The 12,122-nt window shown below is 51.1% G+C and overlaps 5 protein-coding genes across 5 annotated transcripts; 4 read left to right on the forward strand and 1 right to left on the reverse strand.

The window, feature by feature from the left end:
* Window positions 1–18: 18 nt before the first annotated feature.
* AYO21_00514 (hypothetical protein) lies at window positions 19–861 on the forward strand (the record flags this gene model as incomplete). The annotated part of the gene is made up of 1 exon (XM_022650504.1): window positions 19–861. One exon carries the CDS (start codon window positions 19–21, stop codon window positions 859–861), a length of 843 nt encoding a protein of 280 aa, XP_022517118.1.
* A 374-nt stretch (window positions 862–1,235) lies between these two features.
* AYO21_00515 (hypothetical protein) lies at window positions 1,236–1,979 on the reverse strand (the record flags this gene model as incomplete). The annotated part of the gene is made up of 1 exon (XM_022650505.1): window positions 1,236–1,979. The coding sequence occupies one exon, from the start codon at window positions 1,977–1,979 to the stop codon at window positions 1,236–1,238; it is 744 nt and encodes a 247-aa protein (XP_022517119.1).
* A 2,217-nt stretch (window positions 1,980–4,196) lies between these two features.
* AYO21_00516 (hypothetical protein) lies at window positions 4,197–5,045 on the forward strand (the record flags this gene model as incomplete). The annotated part of the gene is made up of 1 exon (XM_022650506.1): window positions 4,197–5,045. The coding sequence occupies one exon, from the start codon at window positions 4,197–4,199 to the stop codon at window positions 5,043–5,045; it is 849 nt and encodes a 282-aa protein (XP_022517120.1).
* A 1,103-nt stretch (window positions 5,046–6,148) lies between these two features.
* AYO21_00517 (hypothetical protein) lies at window positions 6,149–8,132 on the forward strand (the record flags this gene model as incomplete). Its single annotated transcript, XM_022650507.1, has 3 exons — window positions 6,149–6,316; window positions 6,405–6,813; window positions 6,901–8,132. 3 exons carry the CDS (start codon window positions 6,149–6,151, stop codon window positions 8,130–8,132), a joined length of 1,809 nt encoding a protein of 602 aa, XP_022517121.1.
* A 2,018-nt stretch (window positions 8,133–10,150) lies between these two features.
* Window positions 10,151–11,683, forward strand: AYO21_00518 (hypothetical protein; the record flags this gene model as incomplete). Its single annotated transcript, XM_022650508.1, has 2 exons — window positions 10,151–10,364; window positions 10,443–11,683. 2 exons carry the CDS (start codon window positions 10,151–10,153, stop codon window positions 11,681–11,683), a joined length of 1,455 nt encoding a protein of 484 aa, XP_022517122.1.
* Between the last annotated feature and the right edge of the window lie 439 nt (window positions 11,684–12,122).

The raw sequence follows: 12,122 nt of genomic DNA on the forward strand, positions 1-12,122 counted from the left end.
TCTAAAGCCAACGCAGCAATGTCAGGAGCAGTACCGACGCGCCAGACACTCCGCCACCTCCGACGGCTCTGCTTCATTGACTCGCCAACACCTACGACTGCAACCACGAGAAGGAGTCAAATCTCCCTACAAGGTTCGCGACCGAGAATAGCGCACAATGCTCGATGTGCATTCAGCACGACAATCTCGCATGCCCAGGGGTCCCCAGCGCAGGCTCCCACCTCTGCTCAAGCTCAAACGCAGGCCACAAAGACAGAGCCCTTCAAACAAGAGGAGGATTCGACGCTTTCGACCACTCCTCCAGACGTGTCCAATTACTACACGCTCTTCCCGTCGACACTCCCATCGGGCCCACCACCAGCGGGCCCATTTGATATCCCCCTCCCGCAACTGCGCCGTGAGTTCCTGCGACTGCAGTCTCAATACCACCCGGACAAATTCCCGCCAGGCACGGCCTCCCACCAGAAATCCCTCGCCCTCTCATCACTTTTGAACAACGCCTACAAGACCCTCTCAGACCCGCTTTTACGCGCGAGGTACCTTCTCCAGCATAATCACGGCATTGACATCACCCACGAGGATAATGCAACGCATGCGGGAGTAACGGACCAGAGTACATTGTTGGAAGTCATGGAGGCGCAGGAGACTTTAGAGGAAGCGACTACTCATGACGAAATCGAAACATTAATGGAAGAGAACATAGCAAGGATAAGGGAAACGGAGAAGGCCTTGACTGATGCTTTTGAAAAAGACGATGTCGAGAGTGCGAAAAGGGAATGCATCAAACTAAATTATTGGCGGAGTTTGCATTCTGCGTTACATGAATGGGAACCAGGAAAGCAGGTCAGGTTGATGCATTGATTTTTCAGAATGACTGGAAGATATGCATAGGTTTCTGGCCTGGTGGAAAAGATTGCTGCGAAAGATTGTCTATGCAGCTTTTCTTATACCCAATCTACATGTTATCTAGCCTTTTTGGCGTACCGAGACTGGATCTCTGACCCGATTGATACTTGCAACATGTAATCCAAGAATTAGCCTCACTCCACCGAGCGTTCCCTTAGTCTGTATTTGATGTTCCGTACTGGAGGAACCACAAGTCTTTTGTTTCAGAGCCCAATCTTGTCGAACCTCGGACTGGAACCCCTTGGAAGTTTCTTCGATACGTAACTGGCTCTTTCAGGCTCGCTTCTGTTGTGCTTCTGCGGCTCCTTTGTGCCATTCGGAACCAGCTTCTATTTGGTGATCTCTCCCAAATTGCTCTTGCCGTCTCGTTTCAAACTCCTCCTCTCCTTCTCGGCGAGTTTCTTCTTGTGAGTGTTTTCCACGCGTGTGGCTTTCTCTTTCATGTCTGCGGCAACGACGCCATCCCATTTGTCCTTCTGACTCTGCGGCCAAGTCAAGCTCACAGAAAACACTTCTCTATCAGGATCTTCCAGCATAGGGCTGCGTCCCTGATGGTTCTTTGAGAGCACCAGTCGATCCAGACCACAGAAACTCTCGGTGTAACCCCAAGGCTTGAAGACCTCCTTGTCACGGAAGAATAGATTGACGCCAAACTCGGTCCATGTGTGCTCATAGAGTGTGGCAGGCACAAAATAGATGTCCGATACGACATTGCAGAGCCAATCGGGGACATGCAGAACATTTTCCAGAACGATAGTGTGGTTCTCCCGACTGCCCGGTTCTCGACGAAGCTTGAGTTCGACTGTCCCAATGCCTCGAACCGGGACTTGGCGTCGATCAGAAACCGCGAGGACATATGACTTGAAGGAGACGTATGTCTTGAAGGAAGCACGATCGATGGCGATGTGGACATTGGAGGCTGTCGAGAAGATCCAATCATAACATTGCTTTTTCTTGGTCTTCTTTGCAGACACAACATAGGAAGTGGCTCGTCTATGGCTTCGCGGTTGATAGTACGAGCTTGGGTGGATTGTGGGAGGCAAGTTTCCACGGGGGTCAAACATAACGGACATGTTGCTAGTTGTGTTTGAACTGCGAAATGAAAGCTAGAGAGGATAGATCTGCAGGTCTCAATGAGTGGAGTTTGAGCTAGTTGTGTCGTCAAGAGTATTTGCTCGCCAAAAGAGTGAAAAGGTAGCCAAAGTTTGGGGACATTGATGTGAAAAGGAGAGGCTGCAAGAATCAAGAATGAAGAGAGTACAAACTGAATATTGCTGAATATGGATTGAGGCACCGTCAGCGATGTCCTAGAGCCTGGCAAGTGCGGCTTTCTCATTCCAGGAGATGCAACCACAGGTTGTTCGAGGACGGAAGCTGTCGATCGCGAGGAAGCAGCCACTCCAAGCGACAGCATCGCTCTGAGCTCATTCGGCTTGCCTCTTACGGCGCGGGGAGTCTTCAACGGCGTTGAAGCAATCATCACAGCTTTAAAGCTGTAATTCTGTTGACAAGCCGACCTTGTCAAAACGTCATGAAGAAGGACAGTGTCGGTGACACTGGATTAGTCGTGAGACAGTGTGACACTCTTTCGAACGCGCAATTTGTAGACTTGCAAGGAAAGAAAGGAGGCTGGTTGCACCGTGCCTGTGTCACTTCTCCTCCAACTCCTCCTATATCAGACCTTTTATCTCTCCTCTTGCACTCTCACCTGCTGATACTTCATAGACAAAAGGGGTGAAATTGTTTTGACCCCTTAAGCCTCTAGTCAATAGGCTCAGTTCCTCCACATATTCGTCGCAAGATCACCATAGCCATGGCCTCCACACAAATCGCCATGCTGCCAACTACACCGGCACCTCGATTCAGGCATCAGTCCGTCGCTTTGAGGTCAACATCGAGCATAAGATGGGTGTGAGTACTGACGAGCTTCCTAGGACCGAGAACCCATTCCACAACAATCCGATGCTGTTTCGCCCCAGACCACGACCAACAAATCCCCTCCCTGACCCTCCCCCAGTCCCAAATTGACAATCATCATCTTATTCATGGCTGTGGTAGACGGACACAAGAGCAGGTACGGAGGGGTTGACCGCAGAGTGGACCATATTGGGCAGGTATTAATCTGATGGCATTACCGTATGTTGTAGTTGGCTTCTCTCTTGGGCGAACGAAAGAGGAGGTACGTCTCTCACATCTTTGCCTCACCGTGGGCGGAAATACGGCGCCACAGATCATACATAATACTAGCCTGATAGAACAAAACTAGGTCCTTGGTTAAAGTTGCTTGCCATCCTTATCATGATTGTTTGGAGAATATTGCAAGCTACTGTGAACCCGTTCGTGCAACACTTGATGTAACACACGCTTCTTCTATCATGGCTGAAATTCCCTAGATGCGCACTCCCTCCTGCCCCATGTCTGGCAACCATCACTCCCCGACATGGCAGTTGGTTGGTTTGCAATTCGGCGGAGAACTACACCTGTGCCTTACATGAAGCACGATGGATTCCACGGAACCGATCTCTCAAACGAACGTGACAATATTGCCAAACCATTCTGCCAGACGTGGGCTCGTCCACTGGAACGAACCAACTTTCATTGGGACAGACACTTTGCTGCAAACTGTGACACAATGCAATTACCTTTAGGCACATTGACCCAAGGGAACTACAAGAGTTCCAGCCGCGCAGAAACTTAAAGCACAAAATATAGCCTCTATCAAAGCTTCATGGTGGCCGAGCGCAAGCTGCTTAGCTACAAGGATGGTACTTACAAGGACATTTTCGTACGCAACATGGCGCAAAGAAGCTCTTCTTGTGTCCGGCATGTCATCCTGCTGACTTTGAAACAAGGTTGTGAGCCTTCACAGCAACGTCTCGCAGTGAACCAGGTGCTCCGAAACTCGAGTTGCAACAATCTAGCTAGCCACCAAAGAAATGCACTCGAAACAAGGTCTTCTAAGAAGGAGACTGTGGTTCAAACCCTTCGCCTGCGTACCCTGTACTTTATTCCAGGTCCTTACCATTTTGATTTGGGTGATGTCCCAAGTCCCAGAGTTTGACCGAAACAACCAAACTCTAGGTCTTGGTTCGACGTAGAGATGAGGACCTCAATAGGACCTTCGGGGCACATTGATGGATATATATGTGTGTATGTGTGGTGTATCTTAGTTCTCTTGCATCAACTAGCACTGATTGTGACACTCTCTTGACCGGCTGCTAAACACCCATCCCCTTTCAGATAGCATCCTTCAACAACACATTTCTTAGCTACCTTTTACGCACTTCGAGATGTCCTCTCAACTCTCCAACAACGACACCACAAATGCCTCTATTCCCATTTCTATCGACCAGGCGCGCTCCTTCCCCCCAACACAGGCCACAGTATCCAACGCCAACTACGTCGAATCCTTTGTGCGCCCAATGTCTCCTCTAGTCCCAACAACTGTGGGCCACAACCAACGTCGTCGCATACCCATGCTCGAAGTCGACGAGGATGGGATCGAGGATATTCAGGTTCCCTTGATCCCAGCAATTGGACGGATCGAGGACTTGGTTCGATACCCGTCGCCGGCCTCCTCGTCGCCATCTCCACCAACACCAACTATCACACCGGTGCCCGACCATGGTGAGACGATGATACCTGACTTCGACCTAGAAACTCTGTCCGGTAGTGCCCCGGTGAACGGGTTTGTCATTCGCTCCCGCGAGGATATCTTCTCGAGCGAAGATATCCTCTGGCGTACGTACAATCGAACTGGTAGCTCGATTGGCGTTCTACTTGAACGCAGTACGACACTTATTCCTGTCGTGCCAGACGGGGAGGGCTCTCCGCTGCCCCCGAGACGGCGACAACAAACCCCACGGCGCCGACCCTTGTCGGATAAGCCCCAATATGTCGAATTACGTCCACCGTTACCGCATTCTGCCTCGGTCACACGCACAAGACCATTGACCGAGGAGGGTGCGCTGGAGACAACGCTGCCGATGCCGACGAGTCAGACTTCAACACAACGCAGACGCGTTGAGAATATTGGGCACTGGGTAGACTCCTTGATTGAACATGTTGCGCAAGTGAGATCTTGGACGCATCAGAACGGAATAGATGGGGTTCAGGATTCAAATGATGCAGCCTCCTAAAATAGGTCTCCAAGGGTGACAGTTCAGGGGCGTTTGATGATTGATCCAACGCAAAGCTATGTGTCTGGGATAATATATGAGTGCAACCGAAATAGAACAGGATAGCCAAAAATGATACTACTAATCAAGTTGACATGTATTTCAATTTCCATGCACGCGTCCTAGATAGGAGTATATACTTGTAAATTGTATCTCGGGACATATGACCTCATTCGACAACTCGGTGGCAAATTACTTAACGGGGTTAGCGGAAAACAAGGGGCTTGGCACAATCGAAACTCCATTCGGGTTCTCGAACTCCTTCCTTCGCTTCCCATTTTGCTTCCTCATCTCTCTATTCCTTACCTAAGACCATCCCCTATTCCCTAAATTGTCGACGGGGCTCCTTTCTCAGCATTTGTCGAGTTCAGCAGAGGTTTGACCACTCAGATGGGTATCGAGGGAGAGATCACTTATCAGAGATGGAGGCCTTGTTATTTTTGTATATCCTCATGGGCCAAGCTGCGCATTCTCACGCAGTTCAGATCGGGACGAGCCGAATTCTAACCCGGGACTCTCGTCTGATCCGCTCAAGAATGCGGAGCGACCAGGTGTCATGCTTGTTATCTATTGCACCCGGTTGCTTGTCGCAGTGGACCGTCGTCCGGCACCCCTGTGTACTCGGTATATCCCCTACTGTCCACATACAACATATTTGTCCTCATCAGCTAGGGTGATTCATGCGATGGCATACCAAGCCACATCCTTCAAAAAGGAAAGAGAACAGTTCTCCAACGAAATGGCGAGGTATTAATGTGCGCAGCCAAGAGCACAACCTCAAAGACGGTCAATTGGTCGGTCAGGAAAAACTTGGATTACTAAGTTTGTATTTCAACTTCCACTTCTGTAGAACCCGAAATGGGTAGTGTTTGTAAGTATTAATTATCTTTGCGAGTTTGACCCCTCTTCTGGCCCATGTCGTGGACATTCTCTGCTAGTCCACTCGTGGTTAATCTGAGATTCTGTCTCTCTCCAAAAATTCCATGTGGTCTCCGAATCCTGAACTTCATATCAAGCGTCCTTGCCAACTCGCCATGACCTTCATTCAGCAACACAACGTCTAAATGTCATCTGGGATTATTCATTTCGTCAACGAGACGGGGCAGGGGGATGACGGTGGACCGAGCAAGAGACGGCTGTCGCGGATCAATTCTCATGTCGCGCGCTTCTCGCATCAACGGCGGAAGAACAACAGCAGCAGTAACAACAATTCCACAACTGTGAGCAAAACTGTGAGTGATATGGCGCATCATACGCTGTTGAGAGCTGCCCGCTTAGCTCTACCACTATACTTTGCCACTGATGATACAACTCGAACAGCCGCCGTTGCTGCAAGTCGACTTTGTCGTAGAAGATCCCCATCCGCCAGCTTCTCGCTCGTCCAGCGATAGTCCCGAGCAGATCCCTCCGTTTTCATCGCGAGACAACGATCAAGCCATACACTCGACCGGTGTTCCCCGTCCGGAACAGTCAGAGCGACGTCGCAGTGCCGGGTCAACCGCGACCGGAGAGCCTAGAAGCAACAAATTGACAAGACATCAGTCGGCTCCTGTCCCTGTCAGTCATGTTAAGCAAGAGGAACATGATCTCCTTTCTAGAGAAATCACCAAACGGCACTCAGACGGACTGCATCTTCCCTTCTGCTCATCCCCCGAAATAGAGTCTATGGGGGCATTCTTCCAGCTCGCTGATTCTGTGGACATTTACGAGAAATACCTTCTCAATTACTGTATGTATCATCTGAGCTGACTCTATAACTTCATGAATCTCTCTCTCTCTCTCTCTCCGTCTTAAGTTTGTTGAATATTTTGCTGAGTCAAAAGTGCTGAAGATTTTACCGACCTGCAAACTCAGATGTTTGGTTTCCACAAAGACGCCCTGTACTGTCCACAAAGAGTACCTGCAGCTCGATCAATACAGCAATCTCGCGCGGCACTGCATTGGATTCTTATAATCGCTGAAGAGCAAATGGCCAAACGCATCAACGAGCCACCAAACTCGCATATTCTCAAACATTCGATCTTGAAACGTCGAGCGAGCGGTTATAAGATGCTCAGATCGCTCTTAAACAATGCGGACTTTGACTTGGAGACAGCTGTCTTGGCTTTGCGGTATGCGATCTCAGCTGAATGTTACATGAACCACAAAGACGCTGCCATGGAGCACTTGAAAGCACTGGACGCTTTATTGTCACGTCCAGGGGCCCTGGAACGCTTCGTCGCCAATCCCGACAAGACCGCACTGTCGCTCGCAACTCTGAAGAGGATGTACGTGTCTGTGCCTTGTAGGATAAAGTCCTTCAGCGACTTTGAAACCATCAAAACCATGGTCTTCATCAAGTGGAAGCGCTTACAGGCGTTGTCGAAGCAAAACCACGCCGACTTGGTCCGTCACGCTTGTGCCGCCTATCTAACAAGCACGAATAGGAATTGTCAGGCTCAAACGATGCCACCAAAGCAGACAAAAGAAACGCCCCCGGAACAGATTCTCCTTGATCGGTACATCTCAATAAAGAAGTCCGCGCTCTTCTCGACCTATTCCTGTGAAACCATGAATGCGGCTTGTGATCCAAATTGGATGTACACTTATCAGGCGGGGCTCTTTGCGCTGTTTTATGATATGAACATGACATTGGCAAGTTTTGGGAGGGACAATCTTCGCGACAAGATTTTGTTCCTAGAAAAGCTCAAGGTTGTCTTGGATGGGAGCTCTGCAAATACTCTTGGAGGCACCTCGGCGCTGTCCATCGTGGACTGGGTCCGCGAGCAGTGTTATCGTGAGTGCTTCAAAAAGGACGAAGCAATCGTCAAGGAAATTGATCTATGCACCTACGAGATCAATGGTTTCAAGGTCTTTGCGTTACTGGATATCAGCCAGCGAATTCGTCTAACGGGCGCATTACGCGCTTGGCTGCTCATCGATATCAGCGTCGACATTGACATGGATAAGGACGACTTGACCGAAGACGAATTTGTCTCGATGGAGGAACAAGTCACCAGAGCTTGGTGGGATGAACAGCTGACGCCAAACTCATCTCCATCACCTTGAGAGAAACCTTTGTCATCTTTGGATGTTCGCTAAAACGATTCAGCCTCGACGCATTCTTCCGACATCCCATCTTCTGCCATCTGGCAACATCGGATCTCCAGCTGGAGGCTTTCTTGGTCTGGCCATACAGGGACAAAAGCATGTTTTCCACAAACGGTCTTTATTTGGAGCCTGGTTAGGTCACCAATGGGGCCAATCCCATCATTCTGCTAGTCAGAGAGCAGCCCCTGTGCCCCTCCTCCACGAAGCCTTACCGGTACCCAGCCGGGAGGTGACCGCGATTTACCGACGCTGACTAAATGTGGCATGATTACTCGGTATACACTGAAAAGTCCCTTCGCGTACTCAATACTTGGTTTCACCTGACTGCGGGCTCCCTTCGCCTTGCACAATCAAGGATCAGCGTGCGGGTCCAAAATGTCCAACCTATCTCGTGCGCAAGTCACGCCTTCCACTCAACAAATACACTGTGTACAATATCTGCCGGGAGATCGGGGCCTATTGTCCCCATCTACAGTGGAACAAGCTTATGCCGACGGTTTGAGATCGCTGCAACTAACGGCTGGGGGCGTTGAATCTAGGTCTTACTCACGAGTGGCATGTTCATGTAGCAGCTAGTGCCCGACTTGGAAAATGGTTTCGAGAAGCTGCGAGGATTCTTGGAGTTGCTGCTTATACCTTTTTTGGTCTTGTCCCATGGGAACTATTTCCATCCTCTTCCGAGTATTGACAGTCCCTAGTCAAGCATTCTGTTGCATGCCACCTTGAGCCCGAAGCTCTTAAGATGCGATCAGAAAACAAACCGTACCCCTTTGTTGGCTGACCCACCCAGACAAGCCAGTATACAGTGCGCAAAACTACCTTGGCTGGCCTCGCTCATACACTTTCCACATGACGCAGCTTAAGCTACTGGTGGTAGAGGACTATGAAGCCCAGAAACCGACTAGGCTGAGCTATCGGTTGGAGCATCAAGCAGGAGGTAAGCGACACAGAAAAAAGGCGTGTCAGATGACAAGCGGGTCTACACTACTTCTCAAGATCAAAACGGATATACCGGAGCACAAAATGAAAGTGGCCTCTGCTCAACAGGACCGCGATGTCGGTGATATGATTGGAATGTATGTGTATGCCTTTGTCAAGTGCGGTCGACATGAGCAAGTCGTCAGGGCTTGCAAAATTGATAGTGGACGATGGACGACATACAACCCGAGGTTTCAGGGAGGATGCAGTGGCCCTGGTCTCTCGTGTCACTAGGAGATAGTACTCGCAGCACCGGCTGGGCTACAGGGAGCTACTGTCTCATTTCCGCAGCAAATCGCCTTGTATCAGAAGAGAGCACGCCTACTCTTGGAATATGTTCGCTCATGGAAACGCCACATTCCTGATTTCCTGCGGACTTGACATTTCCTTTAATGTCTTCTCAATTTAGAGCTATAGCTACAGTCGATACGGTCAACAAAGCCCCCTATATCACGTAGCTCCCTAGTTCACTCGTACCACTGGAGAGGGATTTCCGAAGTGTCGTTCGTGGATTTGATCTCCCCGACTAGTCGCCATTATTTTCTGCCCCGTTCGGACACGACCAGGGACCGATCTCGGAAGAATTAGTTGGCTATCGACGAGACAATCATCGACAACGGAGGTCCCCGTCGAGCCTCTGGAGTCGACCAGTTATCACTAAGGCTACTCGACTTGTCTCCATCTGCTACGCCTCTGGTACGCCTCTTCTCTCACCGTCTCTTCTCCCCCACTTGGGCCCGCGGGAGCACGAGGCGGCTAGAAAGCAAAGCTTACATAGCATTGAGACAGGTACGCCTTTTGTCCTTCCCCGCGCCAGTCAAAGTGCTCGCAACATTGTGTATCAACGATAAATTCTCTCGCATGACGCATGCCTAGTCCGAGGGTCGCTGGCTCGACATAAGAGGCAAGATGTCGTGTGCTTCAGCTTAAACATCATATTTTGCCCACCTCTTTGGTCTGCTATTCCCGGGACAGGCTGATGGTCTGCTTAATCGACAATGCCACATACCGAACGCATTGCTCTGCGCGAGTCGCCACCGTCATACGACGGCGGTGCAGTCGGAATAGCCCGAGATGCTGATGCCAATGTCGATGTCGAGGTCGAGGTCGACGAACTCAGTCTTGACCATGCTAATCCGAGGCAGTGGGCATCCAGGCGGCAGAAAGCTTGTGTTCTCGTGGGATCTTCAATCCTTCAGCTGCCAGTATGGGGTAAGGCACCATGAGGTATTGTTACATGGCTGGTTACAATCCTTCTACTAACCACCGAAACCCCGTCAAACTGTGCAGGGTTTGCCATGAATTACGGCGTCTTCCAGGAATACTATTCCGGCAACTGGACGCTGGAGGGGAGTCGTGAAACCACCGGTATCATTGGCACCACCTCCAACGGTGTCATGTACCTGTCAATGCCTTTCCTGTTCGCACTTTTCTCCCGACGATGGGCCCGTCGACGGCAGCTCGCGGCGCTGTGCGGTGCGGTACTCAGCTGTGTCTCCTTCCTCTTGTCCTCATTCAGCACCGACGTCTGGCATTTAGTCGCGACACAGGGAGTCACGTCGGCGTTGGGGTGCGCTCTCATCTACAGTCCAACCACGCTGTCCCTGGGGGAGTGGTTCAACACGGGAAACCGTGCTGTCGCGTATGGGGTAGTCTTATCCTGCAAGAACATCGTCGGCTCGACCTGTCCGTTTATCCTGCGCGCCCTGCTCGACCGTTACGGCTTTCGCAACACATTGAGGATCTGGACCGCCCTGGCAGCGGCGACCAGTATCCTGGGCACATTTATGATCCCGACCCCGCCGTCGACCGTTACCATGGTCACCACCACCGCCACCAGCACCTCGAGTGACCACCGGTCGCGTAGGATTCCCTGGCATTTCCTCCGCCACCGGACCTTTTACATCTACAGCGTTGCCACCGTCCTACAGAGCTCCGGGTACGGCATCCCGCAGACGTACTTGAGCACGTACGCGCACGAAGTCACGAAGCTGTCGCAGACCTCGGCCACGCTGTTGCTGACGCTCTTCAACCTCCCGGGGATCGTCTCGTCCTCGTTCTTCGGCTACCTCAGCGACAACAAGCGGCTCCCACTCTCAGTCACGACCGTGACGGCCATCTCGGCCGTCAGTTCGGCCCTGTCGGCGTTTCTATTCTGGGGCCTGACCTCGCGGGGCGCCATGGCCCTCCTGGTCCTGTTCTCGGTGACCTTTGGCTTCTTCGCCGGTGGTTACAGCGCCACCTGGGGCGGCGTCATCAACCAGCTGGAGCGCGAGGCCGCGCAGCGCAACGAGGCCATCGACTCGGGAATGCTCTACGGCCTGCTCAACGGCGCAAGAGGCATCGGCTACGTCGTCGGCGGTCTGGCCGGCGTGTCCCTCCTGAAAGCCGGAGCCGACGTGGCCGCCTCGGTGCCCGGTCCCGGCTATGAGACTTCCTACGGTCCTCTCATCATTTTCACTGGTCTCTGCACCGTGTTTGGCGGCTGGGGGGTGCTGTGGAAAATACCCAAGCTGCTGCGCTTGGTGTGATGCGATGAGAGCATTCGTATAGGTAAATGTGGTCGTTGCGATCTCATCACTAGCAATTTAGACCACTTTTTTTTTTTTTGGTCTTTTGGAAATGTGGTTCTTCTCGCTTTCCTTGTAGCCTCAGGATATCTTGTGTCCATGGACCACAAGAAAGCGGTGTTGCGGGCTTTAGTGCGGAATAGGTTAGCTGACCGCACCAACTAATTTCCAGAGAGGCCACAATCTTTGTCGTGAATTGTTCAAAAGGTTAAAATGATTGGGTTTTCTGGCTGCGGTATCGGACCATGATTGTACGTGTGTTAGAACATACATACTAATCACTTGTGTGATGCGGAGTATGTCGAGTATCTACGAGTACTTGTAGTACCATGCAGTAGTTGGTGCCCAGAAACCCGCGTGACCCGTCAAACTCCGATGTGCTTCCCGGATGAATATTCTG

The sequence above is a fragment of the Fonsecaea monophora genome, assembly GCF_001642475.1.
Source record: "Fonsecaea monophora strain CBS 269.37 chromosome Unknown Scaff2, whole genome shotgun sequence".
Taxonomy (NCBI): Eukaryota; Fungi; Ascomycota; class Eurotiomycetes; order Chaetothyriales; family Herpotrichiellaceae; genus Fonsecaea; species Fonsecaea monophora.